The 22,370-nt window shown below is 55.3% G+C and overlaps 1 protein-coding gene across 2 annotated transcripts in view; it reads left to right on the forward strand.

Annotated features, from left to right (window-relative positions):
* Positions 1 to 20,121, forward strand: part of SLC12A3 (solute carrier family 12 member 3) — a 35,555-nt gene extending 15,434 nt beyond the window's left edge. The window contains exons 16-26 of one of the 2 annotated variants that reach the window (XM_044761465.2): positions 728 to 839; positions 1,205 to 1,345; positions 2,578 to 2,684; positions 4,351 to 4,433; positions 5,565 to 5,642; positions 6,348 to 6,449; positions 7,340 to 7,451; positions 9,835 to 9,921; positions 12,942 to 13,077; positions 14,567 to 14,634; positions 19,204 to 20,121. In XM_044761465.2, the coding sequence (XP_044617400.2) occupies positions 728 to 839; positions 1,205 to 1,345; positions 2,578 to 2,684; positions 4,351 to 4,433; positions 5,565 to 5,642; positions 6,348 to 6,449; positions 7,340 to 7,451; positions 9,835 to 9,921; positions 12,942 to 13,077; positions 14,567 to 14,634; positions 19,204 to 19,345 (1,168 nt within the window). In that variant the 3' untranslated portion in view covers positions 19,346 to 20,121. Of the gene's footprint in view, positions 1 to 727; positions 840 to 1,204; positions 1,346 to 2,577; positions 2,685 to 4,350; positions 4,434 to 5,564; positions 5,643 to 6,287; positions 6,450 to 7,339; positions 7,452 to 9,834; positions 9,922 to 12,941; positions 13,078 to 14,566; positions 14,635 to 19,203 lie in introns of both variants that reach the window. The other variant, XM_044761464.2, reaches the window with a different exon arrangement.
* The last annotated feature ends 2,249 nt before the right edge of the window (positions 20,122 to 22,370 follow it).

The raw sequence follows: 22,370 nt of genomic DNA on the forward strand, positions 1-22,370 counted from the left end.
CGAGGCCGATGGGATGAGCCTTTCCTGGGTGCTCGTCAAAGCTGTTCCCCTCCTTGGCAAGGAGAATCGTGTGCCCAGGACCCGCTTTCCACCAGATGGCAATGCTAACGATTGTCTGTACCTATTTACGTTGCGCTTACTATGAGCCGGGCACTGCACAAAGTCCTTACGCAGCCTCGAGACAACCCTGTGAGGTATATGAAATTACTAACCCCATTCACAGATAAGGACACCGAGGCACAGAGAGGTTAAATAACTGGCCCCAGGTCACACAGCTGGTGAGTGACCAATTTCTTCTGGCTCCGACTGAGTCTGGTAGCGGCCCTTGACCATGACCCTCAGCTGCCTCTCAACACAGAGGCTGAGTCACCCACCCAGGTGACACAGTGAGCTCCTAAGGGATGGGCCTCCCCACTCCTAGTCTTTATTCTTCCCACCACCATGCTGGCCTGGGCAGGGCAGGAGCGCCAGGTGGAGCAGGGAGAAGAGGGGTTTGCCCGAGTGGATCCTGAGCAGGAAGGACAAGGGGAGAACCAGCGTGGTGGCCACCAAGAGAGCTGGAAGGGCCCCAGAGTAGCCCTGAGTCACAGACGGGAAGACGAGGCCACGGGGTGGTCCACCTCTGTGGGAGAGGAGGCGGCAGAAATCCCCGGCACCTGCATTTGGCATCCAGATCCTGGTGGGCCCTGTCCTGATGGCTCATGCCCTTTTCCCTTCCTCTCCTCAGCCCCCAGTGCCTGGTGCTCACGGGGCCCCCCAACTTCCGTCCGGCCCTGGTGGACTTTGTGGGCACCTTCACCCGGAACCTCAGCCTGATGATCTGTGGCCACGTGCTCGTGGTGAGTGCCCCCTGCAGGTGGGGTGGGGCGGGGGGGTGTGGGGGCGGGGATGGGTGGGTGCGGGTGGGAATGGGGGCGCAGGGGCTGCAGAACAGCAGAGCCGGGCGGGGCCCCGTGCCAGCGCGGTTCTCCTTGCTTCCCTGTCCCTCCCACTGGCTGCTCCCCGCTGCTCTGCCTCTCCTCTGCTCCTTCCATCTTCCTCCCTGCCTCCCCCCTCTTCTTTCCTGCCCCAAACTCTGTAAAGGGAAACGGACCCTCTGGATGCTGCTGAGCCCATGGGGCAGCCTCCAGGGTAGAGGAGGGAAGAAGTCTTAGGTCAGAGGGCAAAGGCAGCCCCTGATGTCACCTGCCCCCACCACCCACAGGGACCCCGCAAACAGAGGATGCCTGAGCTCCGGCTCATCGCCAACGGGCACACCAAGTGGCTGAACAAAAGGAAGATCAAGGCCTTCTACTCGGAGGTCATCGCCGAGGACCTCCGCAGTGGCGTCCAGATTCTCATGCAGGTGCCGGGGTTCGGGGCTCCCCCTTGGGACGTGCTAACTGGTGTGACAGCCTGGAAGGCGGGACATCCTGAGGGGCTAGTGGAAGCCCTTTTTCTGCAACAAGAGTCCCGCCTCTCTTGCGTCTCCAGCTATGCTGATTCAGGGCACTTTCTAGGGGCGCCCAGGACCTGGGAACACTGACTTGGAAGCCTGTGGGGCTGTGAGACCATGGACAGATCTTGGTTTTTGGTTTTTTAAAGATATAAGTTGCAGACAGTAAAGTGAGAAAACATTAAGTGTATACTTTGATAAATGTTTACATACACATACCGTCACTCAGATCGAGATCTAGAACATTCTACCGGGCAGTTTGTTTTACTGCTCAGTTTTCTTGTCTGTAAAATGGGAGCAGTTGTTAATTCTGAGTCAACATATGGGAATCCTTTTCAATAGTTTTAAATTTTTCTCAAAGTTAAAGGATAAAAGAGCAGACAGGGTCTCCTTCTGGGGTTATGAAAACATTTTGGGGGTAGATAGGGGTGATGGTTGCACAACATTGAGTATACTAAATGCCACTGAGTTATACCCTTTAAAATGGTTAGTTTTATGTTATGTGAATTTCACCTCAAAAAAATTTTTGAACATTAACAAAGGAGAGAAAAGCGGTGGGCCCAGTGGCATAGTGGTTAAGCTTGCATGCTCCTCTTTGGCAGCCTGGGGTTCCTGGGTTTGGATCCTGGGCACGGACCCACACACTGCTCAGGCCGTGCTGTGGCAGCATCCCACATACAAAAAAATAGAGGAAGATTGGCACGGATGTTAGCTCAGGGCCAATCTTCCTCACCAAAAAAAAAAAAGAGAGAGAGAGAGAGAAATATAAAAGACGTATGGATTAGATGACCCAGGAATACTCCAAGCTTCCAAAACATCCAAATTCAAGTCCCGTGTTATGCAAAATAATTCGCTAGAGAGGCAGGAGCTGGGCTAACCCAGGACTAATGGGACAGCCCTGTCGTTGGCCCAGGTTTGGAGAGGCCACAGGGGACGGCTTTGGCTGTAGCTTCGCCTTTCTCGTGGCACGTCCAGGCAGACAGGACCCTGAACTGGGGGATGTATTTCCTGAGCCCTCGCTACATGGTGGAGAGGGCAGCTGGGCTGCAAGAGAGCCCCACCCTGGTCACAGGACAGAGCCCCTGCGGGGCGTGAGGCCTGATCCCTCACCGCACCCCCACCCCACTGCCCTGCCCCGCCAGGCCGCCGGTCTCGGAAGAATGAAGCCCAACATTCTGGTGGTCGGGTTCAAGAAGAACTGGCAGTCGGCTCACCCAGCCACGGTGGAGGACTACATCGGCATCCTGCAGTGAGTGAGGGCGGCAGGGACGCAGGGCCTCGGGTTTGTCAAGTGGGGCCTTTGGAGTTTCCCGGGTCTTAGGACGCAAAGGGGAAGCAGTGGGTGCTATCAAGAAGCTGAGTCCGGAGGCCGAGTGGTTAAGTTCACGCGTTCCACTTCGGCGCCCCGGGGTTTCGCAGGTTCGGATCCTGGGTGCGGACATGGTATCACTCATCAGGCCACGCTGAGGCAGTGTCCCACATGCCACAACTAGAAGGACCCACAACTAAAATATACAACTATGTACTGGGGGGATTTGTGGGGAGAAAAAGCAAAAAAAAAAAAAAAAAAGAAAAGAAGCTGAGTCCGCTGGTTCAAAGCCGAGGAGGAAACAGACAGACTGGGGGTTCCCCACTCTGACCTGGACACCAAGCTGGGCAGGGAACAGGCAGGTCACACAGTGAAGGGGCCAGGTGTGGGACAACAGGGAGCGGTGGGGCCTGTGGTGAACTAGAGACAGCAGCTGTTACTTGGCGCCAGCCAATTGTGCCCAGGCAGAAATGTGGGCCAGGGTTGCCAGACCTAGTTTTACAGAGCAGTTGAAAAGGTATGTTTTTAGGTGAAAACCTTGTGCCCTCTTGTGGGCTGCACAAGACCTACAGATGGACAGCTCTCGAGCTGTAGGATGGTACCACTAATCAAGACGTGAAAGCAGACCTCCGAGGAGGCGACAAGACAAGTGTGGGGACTGGGACCAGGGGAAGAACTCGCTGGGGATTTCAGGGTTCACTCCAAACCCTTTCTCCTTCAGCTCTTGCTCTGCAAGGTCCAGAAAACGCCTGCCTGAGTCACTTTTCTGCATTGAGGTGGTACAGAGAGGCAGTGTGCAATAGCATTTAAAGCACATGAGGCCGAGTGTGGGGGGCCTGGGCCTGCCTCCGGGTCTGCTGTGAGCCAGCTGTGTGACTCTGAGCCGTGGCCTCCGTCGAAATCCAAGCACGCAGTGCTGGACTGCCTGCTCTCAGGCCCCCTCCCCAGCTCCAAAGTTCCAAGACCCCACATGCTGGAGAAGGTGCCCGTCCCGGAGACGTGTAATGCTGCAGAGGTCACCCAGGGCGGGCTTGGCCTGTTCGGTCAAACCCTAATGCGGGGCTCTCGGGCACTGTGTCAACCAGGCAGTGAATGTTCTTCTGGGGCAGGAGGCTTCCAGAGCTGGTGGTCAACAGACAATCTATTGCTGCCTTCCCGAGCGAGGCCCTCCCTGCGCGGATGTGTGCCCTCGGGGATTACAGGCTCAGCTCTTTAACTCTAATCCCAGCTGGCCGCTTCCTCCATTGTCTGCAAGTGACTCCCCCAAACTCAGTTTTCGCATCTGTAAAGTGGGGATAATAATGCCCATCCCCACCTCTGTTGGCAGAGCTCTGAGGATTTTCCAAACGTATCAGGAGGACAGCACCTGGCTCCAAGACTGGCCTGACTTAGTTTCCCCCCCAAGTACAGGGTCCACAGGATCTCCCGGGCCACAGACTATACAACTGAAGAGGTCCCGGGACTCTCCAATTCCCGGGGATGGGGAGACTGAGGCTCAGAGAGCAGAAAGGGTGTGGCAGGCGGCAGAGCCAGCTCTCAACAGGTGGCCTCCTGCGGCCTGGGGGCTGGGACCAGGAGGAGCCTGACCCACCTCCTCTCTCTCCAGCGACGCTTTTGATTTCAACTACGGTGTGTGTGTCATGAGGATGCGTGAGGGGCTCAACATCTCGGAGATGATGCAGGCACACAGTGAGTGCACACCCCACCTGCTTGGCACCCCTGTCAAAAACTGGAACAGGATTCCAGAAAGTTCTAGAACCCAATTTTTTTTTAAGTGGTGGAGGGAAGAAAGTGGAAAATTAGTAAGGAATAAAAGGTCACAGACTCCTAGAAAGTCAGCTTTTGATGCTCCCTTAGAGCTCATTGGGTTCCCAAATGGAGAAACTGAGGCCCAGACAGGGGAAGTGACCAGTTCAAGGTCATGCTTCCAGCTTAGGGCAGAACCGAGACTGGAACCCAGAGCTCGCCCAGGCTCGATGAATGCTTTTGTAACCAGATGGGATAAAGAGGTTCGAGGAGAGAGAAAAGGAAGAGAGAGGAGAATGCCCTTGTGAAGACACCGGAATACGAGCATGCGCACGTAGGCCATGACAACTGGATGTTTTGGTCTCTGAGACCATCGTTGGGGCCCCCAGTGAGGAGGTGTTTTACATGCAAAGTCACATATGAATACGCAGACTCAGAATCAGTGATATTTGGAGGTGTGAAAGAAATCGCATATATGAAAACAAACAGGGGCAGGGGTGCGGGGGAGCTGGAAGGAGTGGACCTGGGTTTCCTGCAGGCAGGGCCTGGTGTCGTCCGTCCACGTCACCCAGTGCCGAGCGCACGCCCAGCACAGAGCAGTTGTTCGGTGACTATTTATCAGCCAGTCTGTGCAGAGCAGCAGCCTCGCTCCTGATGACGCTGTGCTAGGCGCTGGGGGCGCGCAGGAAACTAAACTGGGTCTGCCCTTGGGGAGCTGATGATCCAGCGGGAAAAGCAGTGGCCTCATAAGTCATTTCAGACAGTGACTCCGACACCGGGCACGCGGTCAGGAAGGCCTCCCTGAGGAGGGGACCTTTTGCTAGAAGTGGGGCTGGGGAAGGCGTGCTCCTGGCTCAGGGAGCACCCACCACTGAGGCCTGCGCGGGGCGTGAGCGAGCGAGGTCTGAGGAGCAGAAAGAAGCCGGTGGAGCTGGAGCATAAAGGGCCGGGTCCAGAGGGCGGGGCCCAATCAGTGGCAGGGAGGAGCCGGGACTCTTCCTGGTGTGAAGAGGAGGAACCAGTACTTGCCCCAGGCAGGGGAGCCTAGGGACAAAGCTGCCCTCTCTCTTGCAGTTAACCCTGTGTTTGACCCAGCGGAGGACCCCAAGGAAGCCATCGCCCGCAGGGCCAGGCCTTCTGTCTCCGGCACACGTCAGTCTCCACCCCATGCAGGCCCACAGAGTGCTCAGGGCCCTTGCCCTGTGGGGCAGCTAGTGGTGGGCCACACGGGACCTTGGTCAAGGGCAGGAGGCTCCGGAGACCCCTGGGGTCGGGTGACTGAGGGGGACGGCTTGGGCAGTGTTAAAGACTGCCAGCCGTGCTGAGGACTTCAGTGTCCGGGCATCGTGGAAACCCACCCAGCGGGCTCTGGGCCCGTGTTCCGCCCCCTTCAAGGCCCCACCAGTCATGCTCAAGTGTGACAGGTAGGGAGGGGAGGGGTAGGGTTCTCCTTCAGTCCTTTCCCACTGATGCTCTGGGAGGCAGGGGAGCCACAGTGCAGGAGCTGGGGGCATCCTGTGGGCATCTTTGAGGGGCACAGAGGAGTCTTTAAGAGAATGGCCCCCATCCCCAGTGCCCACCAGAATCCTGGGAGACAGAAGCTAGGAGCAAGGGAGGGGTGCATCATAGACCCCCACTCCTGGTCAACCTGCCAGAGCATCAGAGACTCAGTGTTGAAGAGCCATTGGTGCTCCGGGCCAGGTCCCCATGCATGACCTCAGCAGGGCGCTCCAGCACTGCGTGCACAGCCCCGGTGACGGCAAGCCCACCTCACAGGGCAGCTGGCTCTGTTTTCAGACAGACTCAGGCATGCGAATGTGCTCTGCTCCCATGTGACGTGCGCCTCTGCTCCTGCAGTGGACCCCGAGGCCCTGGTGCGGGAGGAGCAGGCCAGCACCATCTTCCAGTCGGAGCAGGGCAAGAAGACCATCGACATCTACTGGCTATTCGACGATGGAGGTCAGCGCCCCCTTGGACACCGGCTCTCTTGGGGCCGCTTCCCTCCATGGTTCTGTTCTCTTGGCCCGTCCTTCTTGGCAGCTCTCAACAAGGCCTCTGGTGGGACCTCAGAGCCCAGCAGAGGGGACTCAGGGCCCCAGGGCCTCCCACTGGGCTCGGGGGAGGCTGGCTGGGCCCTTCTCTTGGACCAGTGTTTCAGCTGTAAAATGAGGACTTTATAGGAGGAGCTGAGGTCAACGTGAGGTGGAAGGTTCAGATGGGCCCGCCTTAGGGGTCACAGCACGTGACATAAATGGGAGATTTGGGCTGCTGCACAGGAAAGCTATAGGGATATTCTTTATTTCCCAAAGAAATACGCTCTCTCCCATTTTTCTTAAAACATATGGCTCTCAGCTTTATGTTCCGACCTTGGATAGAGTCCTAGATAGAGAGAAAATGTTTCTGCTCCAAGAGGCTGCCTCCTATGAGTGATGGCTGATATAGACAGAGTACTTACCGTATGCTTGACACCAAGTGCTTTACACAGATTGACCTAAGGCAAGCCACAGGCAGGAACTGTTTTTAACCCCCTTTACAAATAGGGAAACTGAGGCACAGAGTGACGACATAATCTGTGGCTTATGCAGTGAGAAGTGACAGCAATCTTGATTTTCACATGAAATCCCCCAATTACTAAAAGCCAGCTCACTTATTCCAAACATTGTGCGGGCCACATAAGCCCCGCCCACAGATCCCTGTGTGCCGCTCTGGTTTAGTCCCGCGAGCTCATTATACAGGTGGGTAAACTGAGGTCCAGAGAGGGGACGGGTTTGCTAGTGGCGGAGCGGAAACCCAGAGAGGGCTTTACCCTGAGAGCGTTTTCCTCTTGACCCTGGAACCCTCCTGGCCAGGCCTCACCCTCCTCATCCCCTACCTCCTGGGCCGCAAGAAAAGGTGGAGCAAGTGCGCGATCCGTGTGTTCGTCGGCGGCCAGATCAACAGGATGGACCAGGAGCGGAAGGCGTAAGCGGGGAGCGCGGGCAGGGGTGGGGGTGCCACGCAGGACCAGCACATCCTGGCTCTATCCCAGCGTCCCCCGCCTGCTCCCCCCACCCTCGGCCGCCGTCCCCAGGTGGGCTCTGCTCTCTCCAGGTCACAGTGATGGTGAGGGAGCTCCGGGCAGGAGCAGGTTTCTCTCCATTCCAGAAGTCATTTTGGTGTCCTGTCCCCCTTTAAGAAGATGCAGACGGCCCCGTCCCGGCCGTGACAGGGAGGGTGTTCAATTTTAAAATCACCGTCTCCTCAAGGAGAAACCTGTGTGAAATGAAGGCTAGAGAAGGCCCCTCCTCCTGAGAAATGGGGTGCAGCTTCGAGTCCTTCAGTGCAATGTCCCCCAAGCTTGGCATGCTGTCCCTGGTGAGACCAGAGGTGACTGTAGTGGCCCAGAGAAGGGGCAGCGAATCCCACAGAATCTCTTGGTGAGAGGTGACCTTTAATTTTCCCAATCTGTGGTTGATTCTGTGCTCAGGAATCCATGCAAATCTCCTGTCCAAGCACCAGAGGGCAGGCCTGCCTGGGCTCGGCAGGCGGTGCGTCTGGCCGGAATTTAGTGACGTTCTTTTATTTACTCGAGTTTTATTAATCGCCTCTTTCTAGCATGAGATGCTGGTTCTCTGTTTGGAATGGTGATATGAAATTTCCTTTCAACATGTGGCTAAGTAAGAATGTGAGTTGATTTAAGCTGAAAAGGAAGTAAATAGTAAGGCAGATACACAGGTCGGGGGGGTGGCAGGAGTCGGGCAGGTGGCACATGTGTGCTTAGAGTTGGGCGACTGCTGCTTACAGCAAGGTCAAATGAGGTCGGAGGTCGTAGCGTAGAGGACCACTGGAGGGGGCACATGGGCAGGGAAGGATGGGGGGCTTGCCCAAAGTCGTGCAGTTAACTAGCCCAAGAGAAGAAACCCTGCTCTGCCTCTAGTGCCCTCAGCAGCCATCCCAGCTGTGACACCCCTGGGTTGGGACCTCAGGCCGTGCCACCCTGGTCCTACGCCAGGACTACATCCGCAGGATCCCTTCTCAGTCACCTCCTGCGAGTTAAGGACAACCCAGCCATCGCAGCTCGTTGTCCTCACTCTTGTTGAGAACTTCTCCACTGGCAGGCCCTACTCAGCAATGCTTGGGGCAAACAGCTTCTCTGGCCTCCCAAGGGTGCAGAAGCAGCCCAGCCTCCTGCCCCAGCCCCCAGGGGAAGCTGGGCTCAGCTGGCCTCACTCAGCTCGAGCCCACAGACCCACAGGGTCACGGGGTGCTTTCAAGCAGAGCTTGTGACATCTCCTCGGCTCCCCAACTGTCTCTGTACTGGGCCACGCCCCCTGCCCTCCTCGTGAACCCCAGCCAGGCCTGAGCTGCCTCCTGCCCGCCCCTCCCCCGCAACCCCATACACCGAGATGTCGAGATGTCGGCCCCCAGCTCTGCTTCCCTAATTTCACTCCCAAGGTCAGGGGCCTGCAGTGGCTTGCCAGCTGGGCCCCAGCCTGGTCCTTCTGGCTTGTCTCCCTCACCTTTCTCTTCCCTGACCCCCCACTGCTCCCACTCCACCCCCTGCACCCCCATACCGTCACTCATTTGGACTCCCCCGCTGGGGCGCTCGCATCCTGCCAACTAGTCCTGGGATATCACCAAAGCCATGTCCCACCCAGGGATTCTGATGCAGTGAGGGGCTAGGGCAAAGGCAGGCCTGTTGTTTACAAGGCTCCTTGGGTTATTCCAGTGTGGACACACCCCACCCCACCTGCTTTGGCCTATAATAAGTTTACCCACCATGCACCGTTCAGCCAGATCGCCACCTCCTCTGTGAAGCCTTCCCTGATTGCTGCAAACCACAGCTGGCGTCTCCTCCCCGTTGGAGGCAAAATTGGCACCATCTGGCTCACTACCCCTGGTTCCGTACCTTGTTCGTGTGTGTTACCTTTGCCCAGCCGCCCTGTAATGTCCTGTATTTACCTTCCCGTCCCATAAACTTCTTCTTCTCAAGGTGTGGTCTATGGATCAGCAGCTTCCCATCTCCCGGGATCTTCTCAGAAATGCAGAATCCCAGGCCCTGACCCAGATCAGCTGAATCAGAATGTGCACTGCAGCGAGGGCCCCGGCTGATGCGCGGGTGTGCTAGGACAGGGGTGGCCCCCAGATGCTTGGGAAATACTGGTCGACAAATCGATCACTTGTCATTTGACCTATGTTATCAGTACTCGTTTATTGTCCATCCCTCCCGGGTTAGAATGTAAACTCTGTGAGGGCGGTGAGCAGATTGGACTTGTTCTGCTCACTGCTCTCTCCTCAGCAGGCGCGCCATAAAAATTCATTGAATGAATGAGTAAGTACGATTTTAAACATCTCCGTCTTCCAGGATCATTTCTCTGCTGAGCAAGTTCCGACTGGGCTTCCACGAAGTTCACGTCCTTCCCGACATCAACCAGAAGCCGCGGGCTGAGCAGTGAGTTCTCCGTACTGGGGGTTCCAGGCAGAAGGGCGAGCTGGGTACGCTGCAGCCCCTCTGCCCATTGTCCCTTTCTCCCTGTGAGCCAAGGGCGGAGGGGCTGCCCGCCCCACCGCCACCGAGACAGGCTCCAGGAGAGAAAGAGGAAGGGTCAGGCTTTGCAGCCGTTTATTTTCATGCTTGTGGTCCTCTCTTTGCATCCGGGAGCTCTGGGCTTTGGCAGAAGCACACCTGGGCTGGAGGCGGGTGGATTTTCACATTCGTGCTTTTCTTAGAGCAAGTGGTTTTTACGCTCTTACTGGTGCGGGTCGTGGCTGTTGTGCCGCTTGAGCAGAGGCTTGTGTCTCATCCACAGGGACCCCCCACGCCCACCCCACAGGCCGAGGGAGACTCTGGCTTCACACATCACCAGCCCAGGCTGCTGGCTACTCATAAAAGGCTGATTTTACTTGGGAAACTGCCTAGTTTTCTCAGTTTTCCCCACGACCCTGAGTGTTTTCATCAGACAGCGGTTCTCAAACCTTGGCATGTATCGGAATCACCACCTGCTGGTTCTCGCCCCCACGATTCTGAGTTAGTGGGTCTGAGGTGGGGCCCGAGAACCTGCACGTCTAACAAGCTCTCAGGGGCTGGTGCCGGCACCCCACTTGGAGAACCACTGTGTTAGTGATAATCCACGGAAAGGGCTTAACGTAGCACCCAGCCCAGAATCAGTGTTCCATAGATGCTGGGTTTGTGGCTTCTGCCTACTTGTCGCTTCTGAGCTCTGTCTGCATCTTGACCTTCTCTGCAGTCCCAGTTCCACTGCAAACTGCCTCCTTCTCCAGGCATTGCCTCGTTTAAATTCCTGAAAAAGGGACTGTGTCTAGACCAGCTCATCCCTTCCTGCTGGGCTAAGTTACTGGAAAGGCTGTTTCTTGGCTACCTTTGGTGCACTTGGCTGTGGCCAGGGGTGGCATAGTCACATGCCCCAAGACCCATGGCTGGAGGGCAGCTCTTTCTGCAGGAGCCACGGCAGAGGCACATCCTCTTCACGGGGGCTGAGGGGTGCTGGAGCAAACAGAACGGAAGGTACAAAGGCCCTGAGGCAGAAGCATGGCAGCTGCAGCCCCTGATGTTACAGTAACACAGTTCTTGGAGTGGGGAACATGTTGAATGGGCTGAGCAACAGCTCCCCTCCTGCCGCCATGTACCCGTGAGCACACAGACTTTAAGCAAACCCCTGTGTGAGTTTGCAGCAAGGCTCAATTGTGGGATCAGAAGAAACTATTTCCTTTCCCAATGATTCAATTTCATATTCTTAGAATAAGACGTTTACAACAGAATTTGCTTTCTGTAAATCAATCTCCATGAGGTTCTCCAGGACTCTGTCTCTGCAGTCAAGTAAGGTCGGTCCTGCCCTCCTGGCCCTTACTTCTCCCTTGGAACTCCCATGACCTGGAAAGGGAAAGAGGTCAAGACAGGACTTAGCAGTGATGGACAGACTGACTCCTGCCGTTTGCTCAGGGCTGTGCTTGGAGCCGCAGGGCAAATGTGCGCACTGCAGCCCTGCCCTGCAGGGTTTACCCTGGCTGAAGTGCAGGCTGGAGGATGTCAGGAGCCATCACAATGCTGCAGAGACGGACCAGGATGCCAGAGAGGATGGATCGTCTCTGTTGGTGGAGGCGCAAAGCCTTGAGAAAGGCCTTGAACAGAGAGAGACGGGGAACACCTTCCAGGTGGGGAGGGCTGCGACAGCCAGCGTGCAGACCCCATGCAGCATCTCCGATCTTTAATCCCCTCCTTTGCCCCCATCTGCCTCCACCTCCTGGACCATTTCTCCCCACCCTTGCACAGTCAAACTTCTCCGAAGTGAAGTTCTACTGTCGTCACTTCCTCCCCGGCCCTCCTCCTCCCGCTCGCTCAGGACTGCCTTCCACCACTGCTCCACCGAAATCACCCCGGCCGGTGTCATCGGTGACCTCTGCACCGACAGATCCACAGAGCCCACACCTGTCCTCAACTTCCTCTGCCTGTCAGTTGCCTTTGACACAGTGATCCTTCTGGAAACAGTTCTTTGGGTTCTGAGACGCCACCTCTACTGGTTTCCTCCTACCTCAGGGGTCCTTCTTTCAGTTTCCTTTGCTGACTCTTCCTCCTTTGCCTGACTTACACTTGTTGGCATCCTTGGGGTTCGGCCCTGGACCCTTGTCTCTTTACTCTGTCCCCAGGTGAGCTCATCCATCTTCATTGCTTCAGATGGCCTCATCTGAATGCCGACCAGTCCAAATTTCTATCTTTAATAACGTAAGTCAGATCGCATAGAAACCCTCCAACAGCTTCCTGTCTCGCTCGCGGCAAATAACAAAGGCCTGCCTGATCTGGCCCCTCACGACCTGTCTGTCCTTGCCTCCTCCCGCTCTCCCTGCATGCACCTCGTTCCAGACACCTGGGTTCCTTCACTGCTCCCCAGACAGACCAAGCATGCTTCGGCCTCAGGGCCTTTGCTCCTTCAGTTCTGTTTGCTCCAGCACTCCCTGCCCTGTGCATAGCTGGCTTCAGAAGGACAGGCGTCCTTTGGGTCCAGAGAGGCCTTCCCCACCCCTGTTGTCCCCCATCCCAGCATTCAGTTTGTGCCTGCACAAAACCTCCAATCTATGTTTATTTGCCTGTTTGTCACCCAGCAGACCTTGAGCTCTGTGAGGATGGGGGAGCTTGTCTGGTTTGTTCACTGTTGTGTAGCGCAGAGCCTGGCTCAGAACAGTGCTCAGTCACCGGTGACCTGTGGCACAGTCTGTGAGTGGAGGTGGGTCCCAGGTCAGCTGTCAGGGACAACGCGTGGAGGTTCTGTTGAAAGCCGGACCCGCCCATCAGTGCTGAATTCAGCAAGGGAGCTGCCTCGATGTGAAAGGCAGCGTCAGAATGGGGTTCAGCCTGACACATATGTCCCTGTGGCATCTGCCTCCATCTCCCTCCAGGGCCTGCTTTCCCTGGAGACCGCGCCTTCGTGCCCCGTCTCACCTGCTCTCTCTCCCCAGCACCAAGCGGTTTGAGGACATGATCGCACCCTTCCGCCTGAACGATGGCTTCAAGGACGAGGCCACGGTCACTGAGATGAGGCGGGACTGCCCCTGGAAGATCTCGGATGAGGAGATTAACAAGAATAGAGTCAAGGTGCCGGAGAGAGGAGGCCTTGCTGGGCTGGGGTGGGGTCAAGTTCCCCCCGGGGTCAGGGCCCTGTGCCCCATCTCACCTGAGCTTCCTCAGCTCCTGCCCCTTGACCCTCCACCCTGCTCCCGCGCCCCCCCCGCCCCCCCCCCCCGAGATATCCTGAAGCCACAAGTGCTCGGGCTGCCCGGTAACCCAGATGTGGAACTCAGAGCCAGCCTTGGTGTGGGAGCCTGGTCCTCCTGCCCATGTTGAGCCAGCCCCCACCTTGGCGACGGGCTGCCCAGAGCCCCTCCCCCTCTCCTCCCCGCTCCTCCCTGCCTGCTGGAAGGGACTTATGAGACAAGTGGTGAAGGTCAAGGCAGATTTGTCCTGTGGCCCAACAAGGCAGGCGGCCCTCTGCCCAGTCAGCATCTCCAGGCCTCTAATGAGGGCTAAAGGAGAGCGGGGCTGCGGCGGCCATTGCAAGGTGGGACCGGGGGTCACAGCTCTGCTCCCTGGGTGCCGCGGGTCCATGCTCCTCCCTGGGGTGATTTTGCCCCTCAGAGGATATGTGCAAGCTCTGGAGACATTTTCCGTTATCCCCACGGGGAGGTGGGATTGCTGCTGTCGCTTAGTGAGTATGACACGTAGGATGCTGCTAGACATCCTACGACCCACAGGACAGTTCCCACAACGAAGAATTGTTCCACGCAGATGTCAGTGGTTCGAGATCCAGTCCCTGGTCTAGGTTAACTCACTTTTTCATTCTCACAAATGGGGTGTCCATCCACTATCAGACTCTGAGTGTCAGTCATTTCTGAACAGTTTGGAGACAGGTCTTGGGGTGGGAGGGAGTCTCCCCCACAACCAGCCCACACGAGCTTTGAGGAATTCCCTGATCCGTCAGCCTGGAGGCCCTGCCCCCAAGGGCCCACAGCTGCCCGGCTCCTGGGGGCGTGCTGAGTAAAGCTGGCATCTGTGAAGGCTGGTGCCTTCTCCGTTCCAGAGGCGCCGGAGCACTCCACCCCTGCTCCGAGTCCACCTTATCAAGTGCCTTCCAGGACCAGGCCCTCTGCTTGGTGCTTTTGCACAGGTTCTCTCCCCCTATCCTTCCACATTCCCTGGGGAGGGTATTACCATGCCCATTTTACAGATAAAGACCATGAAGTTCATGGAGGCAACGTGCCCTGCTCAGGTTCTCTCTGCTGAGGACCATCGGGGCTGGGGTTTGAACCCAGCTCTCCGACACCATGTAAAGTGCTCTCTCCCCGCTCTCTTGCTGGTCATGGTAACAAGGTCAGGCAAGGAGAAACCAAGGAGGATTTCTCAAGGAAGTGAGCTAGGCACTCAGTTACTGTGAGGAGCCCCTTCCTTCCTGGAGGCAGGAGCATCTATAATGCTGTAGGAGGAATCATTCAGGCACCCACTCTGAAAGGTTAAAAGAGGCCCCTGGGCTTGGTGGGAACTGCTCCCGGGGATGTGGGGAGTGACCATGTGGCTTTCCTCGCCCCAGTCCCTTCGGCAGGTGAGGCTGAACGAGATTCTGCTGGATTACTCCCGAGATGCCGCTCTTGTTGTCATGTGAGTAGCGCCCGGCGGGAGAGGAAGCCAGTCTCAGAGGCCAGAGGTGTCAGCTCTGGGAAGGGTGGACACCGGCCGAGGCCCCGAGCCTTCCCTTGTGAGGTGGAAGTGCCCACAGGTCCTGTAAACACAGCCCTAGTAGCTTCTCAGCCAGTGCCGGGCCTGTGTCCACCCCGTGCCCCTGGCACAGTTCCAGGCCTCGCACACCCCAGGCCTCACTGACTCCCCTCACCTGGGCTTTTCCCTGGTGTGTTGCCTTTTCCTGCCAAACTCACCTTGGCAAAGTGGACCCAGCTCATTCCAGAAGAAAATCGATTCCTAGTTGGTTGAGAATCATCTAGCCCTCTTTGTCCATCGGCCACCTCCAACTGACGTTGGTGCCCAGCCTGCAGAGCAGGGCGGCAGAAGCAGAGGCCTGCCTGGCCCCAGCGGTTCCAGCTCCGTGCTGGTCAGACCCTTGGGCTGCCGCTGCTGCTGCCTGTGTCCAGGGAGGAGCTGCTTCTGGTGGGTATTGGCCAAGGCCAAGTCTGTGGAAGGTGACAGTGGCACAGAGAGAGTCTCGGGGTGGCTCTGCTCTCTGGGAGCCCAAGAGGAAGAACATGGTCAACCACGCCACCTGAGTCCCCTCAAAGCTCAGAGGGAATGAGGGTACTTGCCAAGGCGTGAACCTGGCCTGTCCTACATTTCCTGGGGGCTAGCCACCTGGGAATTCCGTGGGACAGACAGCCGAGAATCCTGCTGAGCCTGTTTTTCCATCCCCTGAAACCAGGATGAAGCACTCAATTTGCAGGGCCCAGTGCAAAATGAACATGTGGGGCCCTTATTCAGAAACTGTTAAGAATGTCAAGAGGGTAACAGCAGAGCATGAGACCCAGCAAGGAGCCCTCCTCAGTGCAGGGCCGTGTGAACACAGATTGCACACCCATGAAGCTGGCCCTGCCTGAAACGGTGCTTCCTGGGGCTTTTAGGGAGATGATTTTTTGTGCAAAGAAAGTGCTCCACATTTGCTTTGATGTGGGAACTGTGACAAGGAGAAGGGCCGGGCTTCTCTCCAAGCCTCTGGCCAACACCTTGCAGAGAATGTTCCTGGGGCAAGGTTGGCCTGGGTGCAGACTGAGTCACAGTGCAAGACAGTGGGAAGGGCTTCGTCCTGAGATGGCTCCCTGCACCTTTTGTGGGTGTGATACCTGGGTGTGCCAACCGCGTCTTCGTGGATGCCGCCTCTGTTCAGAGAAGCAAGTTTGCATTCTGTCTCTGCTGTTAGCCCACAGTGTGGTCTTGGGCAAGTGACCCAACTTCTCTGAGCCTTAGTTTCCCTGATTACAGAGAAGAGTTAAACTAGATTATTTCTCCAAGATTTTCTTTCAGTCTAACATGCCATGGTTCTAAGTGTATTTGCCCTAAAATGAGTCAGTCTCCCAGGCCATCAGATGAGGAATTTCATCCCTGGACGTGTCCATCTGCTGGCACCTCGGCTCTCCCACTCCCTCAGCCCCAGCCTTCGTGGGGAAGCCAGTCCCCGCCTGCCAGCCTTTGTGGAATTAGCTGAGACAAATAACCGTGAGGCCAGCCATCCTGAGAAGACGTGGGCACACAGCATCCCACCCATGGCGGCAGCCGCAGCTGTTGCCCAGAGGGCCCGGCTGTCGGGCCAACTCAGTGGGAGGACAGAGCAGCTGCCGATTTGTGGTGCTGACCTCCAGCCTGGAGACGCGCCCTGGTTTCTAAAAGTTCAGTCTGAGCGTCACCTTCACCAGGGCCACAACGAGCTTGTGGAAAATGGCAAATTCCTCAGTTCCCTCCAGACAAGGGTCTGGAGCGGAGCCCAGGAAGCTGCCTTCCCCAGGAATTCTGAGGAAGAAATCATCCTCCCCAGCTGCAGCGAAACGACAACATCACGTTGTCCAGCACTTCAGGGAGCCTGCGTGGAGCATTTTCTAGAGCGGGTTTGAGGCAGATCTTGGCTGTTTATTGTCTACTAATTGATCAGTGGTTTATCTGATTAACAGCCATGTTTGAGTTCAGCTTAACCCGCAGAGCTGACAAACCAGCCTAGTAACCACTCCGACGGCCTTTGACGAGACTAACCACCTACTTCTGGCCTTACTTTCCAGCCTAGACACCTCTTTTTTCCATAAAGACTCCCTCCTTGAGGCCAAATAGCAATGATCGAAATAATGATAATCAACATCGCATTTTATGGAATTGAGTCTCTGCGACACTCAAGGCCCTGGGCCAAATTAATTTTCAGAACTCTGTGAAGTGGTTCTATTTTGTCTCCCTCCACACACGCTTTGGAGAGGAGGAAGCTGAGTCTCCGAGGAGCTCATCCTCTTGTCCAGGATCTCCTGGCTGCGACGCGGGGAGCGGCTTCGAAGCCTGCGACATGTTCTGACGTGGGATTATCATTCCACATCTAGGTTAGATCCAAGGCTGCCTTTCTCTGTGGCTAAGAGCTGCAATTCTGAACAAAAAGTTCCTTTGTTCTGGAGCAGCTTTGTTTCTAAAGATTAGTAGCTTTAAGTGCACGCATCCTGTGAGCAGGAATAGAGCGTCATTGACTCTCGCTGGGGGTGACCGTAAGGGAGTCTGTCCCTCGGACAGGTGGACAGGCTCTGCTGGGGGAGGGAACTGCACGCTGAAGCTTGAAAGGCCACAGCAGGGGGGGTGGGAGGGCCCTGCCCCTGCTGAAGCAGCCCCCAGTCTCCTCGGGGCCTTTGGGCCTTTGATGTTTCTGAATTCAGTCCTGGAAAATGATCCCAACGGGCGTTTTCAGCCTCTGGCATAACTGTTGAATCAGGAAAGTTAGGTTTCAATATCCCACTTCCCTTTTCCCTGGCAAGTCACCAGACAAACAAAAACGTTCTAAGTAAGGTGACACTAGCTTATTGACATGTCCTTGTTCCCATCTGCCTTCCCCCATCCTGGGGACCTTGCCTCTTAAAGGAGGGTGGTGCTTGTCCCAAGCGAAGCGTTGAGGGTGGAATTTTAAATAAGGGGCGCTGTTTAGGGACCCCCATTTGCCTTCTCAGCAGAGGTGGGCGTTGCAGTGAGCAGAGGCAGCTGCGGGACCTTGGTTCAAGTCCCAGCTTGTGTGGTCACCGGCTTGGTCATCTCGTGCTGGTGAATAATCCCGAGTGCTGACAGGAGCTGCTGATGTTAGGAAGGGCTTGCTCTGTGCCGGGCGTTGTGCGACATTCTTCCTGTGTTTCGTCTTCTTTAGAGCTCACGAACATCCCCTGAGGAGGTTTCTGTGTCCTCACTTTGAGGAAGAGAAAACTGAGCCTCAGGCACCACGTGGCTGAGGAAGTGGCAAAGCCACGACTCCTATCTCCTCTCTGACACCAGAGCCCATGCTCTGAGCCCAGCGTCCTCACACAGCACCCCCCGTCTGCCCAGGTCCCCTCAACTGGGAGAGAGGCTGTTGCTGCGGGCCCTGCCCTTCCCCCAGGGCTGTTTAGAGGTTCAGATGAAGTAATACCTGTGGACGTACTTTGGGAAAACAAAGTGCAGTCCCACCTAAGGTGCCAGGGCCCCTCCTTCATGTCCCACCAGCTGGGTCTGGAGATGCCGGCTTTCCAGGAGCCAAGAGCAGGGCAGCTGCAGCCATCCTGAAGCATTTTTGGAATCTCGAGATGGTGGAAAGTCCCTTCCTGAAATAGCCATGGAAATATGGCTGAAGAGCACTCCCGGGCATCGTGGTATTTGCGCAGCATTGCAGCAGACAAGGGGCCCTCTCAGGGCAATGTCAGAGTCCTCCTCCCTGGGCCTTGCATATGTGGCAGGAGGCAGGGCTAGGACACGCAGCTGAAACACGTGAACATGTCACATTGTTGTGGCCACAGGCAGGTGTGTGGCCAGAGAGGCAAGGCTGGCATGATTCGAGTGGCCAGATGGGGTGGATCACCCACAACAGCTCAACAGTATCAGACTGTGTTCTAGGCCCAGGGGAAGGGTGGTGAACAAGACAGACCAGGCCTGAACATGCAGTCTAGTAGGGAGACAGACAGCCAACAAATAAATGAAGGCGATCTTGAGAGGGTGAAGTGCTATGAAGACAATGACATAGGGTGATACGATAAAGACAGATGGGAGGTCAGCTCTGGAGGGGGTGATCAGAGAAGGAGGTCCCTTGAGCCAAGACCTGAGTGATTCCAAGGAGCCAACCTTCAAAGAGCTGGGGGTGCTGCCTTCTGAGTGGAGAGAACATCTCATGCAAAGGCCCTGGGGCAGGAGCAAGCTTGTCATTTTTTTCAGGAATGGAAAGAAAGCCACTGTGGCTGTAGGCTGTGTGAGGGAGGCTGAGGGTGGTAGGAGGTGAGGCTGTGGAGGCTGGTGGGGATCAGATCATGGGGGCCTTACACACCACGGCCTTGTTTAGAAGTGCTTCGTGCCTGAAGGTACATTTTGAGTCCTACTTTTAGGAGAGCAGGCGGTCATTCTTAGGGTGGCTGGGAAGAGGAGCTCCGAAGGGGTCAATTCACAGAGCTGCTGTTCAGAAAGCAAACTCGGGCTGTGTGGGGAAGACCCTTGGTAATTTCTCATCTGCCGTTCCTTCCTGCCTTGCAGCACCTTGCCCATAGGGAGAAAGGGGAAGTGCCCTAGCTCGCTGTACATGGCCTGGCTGGAGACGCTGTCCCAGGACCTCAGACCTCCTGTCATCCTGATCCGAGGAAACCAGGAAAATGTGCTCACCTTTTACTGCCAGTAACTTCATGCTTGCCGTGCCCTCCCAAAGCCGAGGGCGCACGGGATGTCCACCTCTCCTCAGGGACGAGATTCACGTTCTATTGCACTTTAAGCTGTAGCATCGGATGATCCCACTGAAGAAGCTGGTGGCTCTGAACAACTGGCCCCCACCCCCTCGGACCTGTCCTCTGGGCTTTGTGTTTATGGACTGGAGAAGTAGCAGATGGAGTCACACGGAAAATTCTCTGGGGGACACATAGTCCTTTTAAGTTTTCTTTTGATCCTAATTATAACTAATCAAATTTCAGCCTTTGATTTACATACAAATGAGAGTCAGAGCGGGGGTGTGAGCATTGACACTTTCTACTGACTTTCCCTGGGGGACCCCCTAACCAAGCCCCCGTCCTCTGATGGTCAGGAGAATGGGCGCCCCACCTGTGGCCCTCACAGGGGAACTGCAGGGCTCTTTGAGCCTCCAAAATAATGCAAATTTCTTTAACCACCTCTCACTACCTTCACTTTCAATAATAATGTGTCTTCAGTGTTTTGGTTGGTTCTTTGCTAGACCAGGGACTTTCAAACTTTTGGGGGCTGCAACCCACAGTAAGAAATATATTTCACATTGACACTTGGAACAAACACAGTGAAACTAAAGGGTCACAAAGTGATACTTACTAAGGGTGATGCACTCCGATATTTTCTGTGCTGGTTCCTTTTCTCCTTTTAATGTTGATTGCAATCCACTAAAATGAGTTTGGGACCCACTAATGGGAGGTGAAAAACACAGCTTAGACTTTCTTTTGTTCCCTGCAGTTTTTTCTGCACAGCAGGGAGCCCAGCTGATTTGGAGAAAGGCCATGTTGGGCACCACTGCCCTTTCCTCTGCTCATCCTCCAGGGAAGGAAAGGGAAAGGACAAAACACGCAAGGAGGGGTATTGAGGGTGGGCACGTCAGGAAGGAGCTTCAGAGAAGGGGCGGGATTTCCAGGGTCTGGAAGGGTACCTGTCAGGTTTGGTTGGGGGTGGAGGATGGAGTTCGGCCATGGATGCAGGTTTGGTGGGTCGGGAATGGGGAAGTGGAAGAGAGGATGCAAAGACGGCAAGATTGGGCGGAGGATCAGAAAGGTCCAAACCCAGCCCAGGGCCAGGTGAAAGGACAGGGGAGGAGGAGCCGCCAGTAAGAGATGGAAACAATGCAAGTGGCAGAGGGGGCTGCGGGGAGAGGAATGCAAGACTGGGGTCCGAGGCAAGAGAGAACCTGGGGAGGATGAAGCCTGCCCAGGTAGGGATGTTCCGGTTACTATGGTTGAATAGCTCAGAGGTTTGCACCAGCCTAGCTGGATGCAGGAGCAGAATTACATCAGAGACTGGTGGGTGGGGCTTCCTGGAAGGGCATTTCAGCTCCAGACACACCGGAGCAGCATAAAGGTTTGTTGTCAGGGATGCCACTGGCGGGCCTTCTTCCAGTGGCACTGGGGTCACTGAAGAAACAAGGTATCTTTGGTTTTGACTGGCCCTCTCCGGGCCCCTGAAGTGCACATTCAGTCATGAAGGCAAAATCTCTTTCTTGGATATATCAACCGGCAAAAACAGAAACCAGTTTAAGAGGCAAAGCATTTATTGGGATCGAAGAATGACAATTTGGGGAGCAGAGATTCAGGTAGAAACCTAAACTGCGTTCCGATTACAGGAGAAGGGCTCAGGGTTTTTGTGGAAAAAGGGAGGACTAGGTGAGTTGTAGTAAAGAAGAGTTCACCGTTGCCGGATGAGGTAAGGCTGGGTTTGTACTTCATAGATGGGTTCGGGATTCGGTCATCAGGCAAAAGGCTAGCCTCGTACTTCGTTGATTGGTTAAGATTCCGTGGTCAGTGAAGTCTAGTTTCATCAATCCTTGCAGACAGGATATTCTTGCCCTTACTGACTTCTTGGAATGTTGGCGGTTGATCCAGTTTGGAAGATAAAGAAAACAAGACGTGCGAGGCGAGTCTTCTGAAATGGCAGCTCCAGCTGTATTTTAACGTGGCTCCGCTCATGTCATCTTCCACAATTAGAACCCAAAGGACTTCAGCGTTTCTCAGGTCCTCCCACTGCAGAGAACAAAGGCTCTGGGTTCCCGGTGTTAGAAGCCCTGAGGCTCTTCACCGCATCAGCGCTTGCTGGGAAGGACCGGGTGCCTGGCTGAGTTCTTTAGGAACGGCTCCCCTGCTGCTGAGGGCTCCCGAGAGGCGGGCCTGCGTCCCAGCCATTCAGTGGACCTGGGACCAACCCCCAGCTCCAGATAAGTCAAAGCCTCAATCAGGGAATGCTTGCCTTTCTAGAGCCACGTGGAAAACCATTTCCTGGCAAAGGGTGCTCCCTCTTCAGACCTCAGAGAGACCCTGATCCCAGAACAGAGAATGCTTTGGCTCCAGGCATTAAAAAAACCAAAAAACAATTTTCACTATGTTGGAAACCAAGTTCTGAACAATGATAATAGCTTTGTTTAAAAAAAAAAAAAAGGCCTTGAGCTAACAGCGAGGTCAAAACAATGAATGAATAGAAAATGTGTTCACTCAGTCGAACAGAATTTATTTGTTTTGGAACACATTGTTTCTTAACTCTGCTGAGCGTTTCAAAAAAATTAACTGTATTGTTTTTCCAACCCTAGACTGAACTTTCTCAAGCTTCCACTGGTTCTGTAGGTCACGCTGCCAGATTTCCACAGAAACATTTACAGGAGCCACTTATTTTTCCTTTGCTTCTCTTACGTGTGTTTGCAGACTCATGGGGAACCCACATTTTTGAGTCTTTATAAAAGTATTCCGGTATTTTCAATCTTGTCTCAAGCCAAGGGCTGGAGAGGTTGAGTGGAAAGCCACAGCATGGCTCCCAGGAGACCAGAATTTGAGTTTCTGTCTCACCCCAAAACTGGCTGTGTAATCTCAGATATGCCCGTTAACCTCTCTGGGCCTCAGTCTGTGAAATGAAGAGAACTAGACCAGAACAGGTGTCACTAGGCAGCTGGCCTGCTGAGGACTGTGGTTTGGCTCACGCATGGTTGATCAAAA

This window comes from Equus asinus, chromosome 28, assembly GCF_041296235.1.
Source record: "Equus asinus isolate D_3611 breed Donkey chromosome 28, EquAss-T2T_v2, whole genome shotgun sequence".
NCBI classification, from domain to species: Eukaryota; Metazoa; Chordata; class Mammalia; order Perissodactyla; family Equidae; genus Equus; species Equus asinus.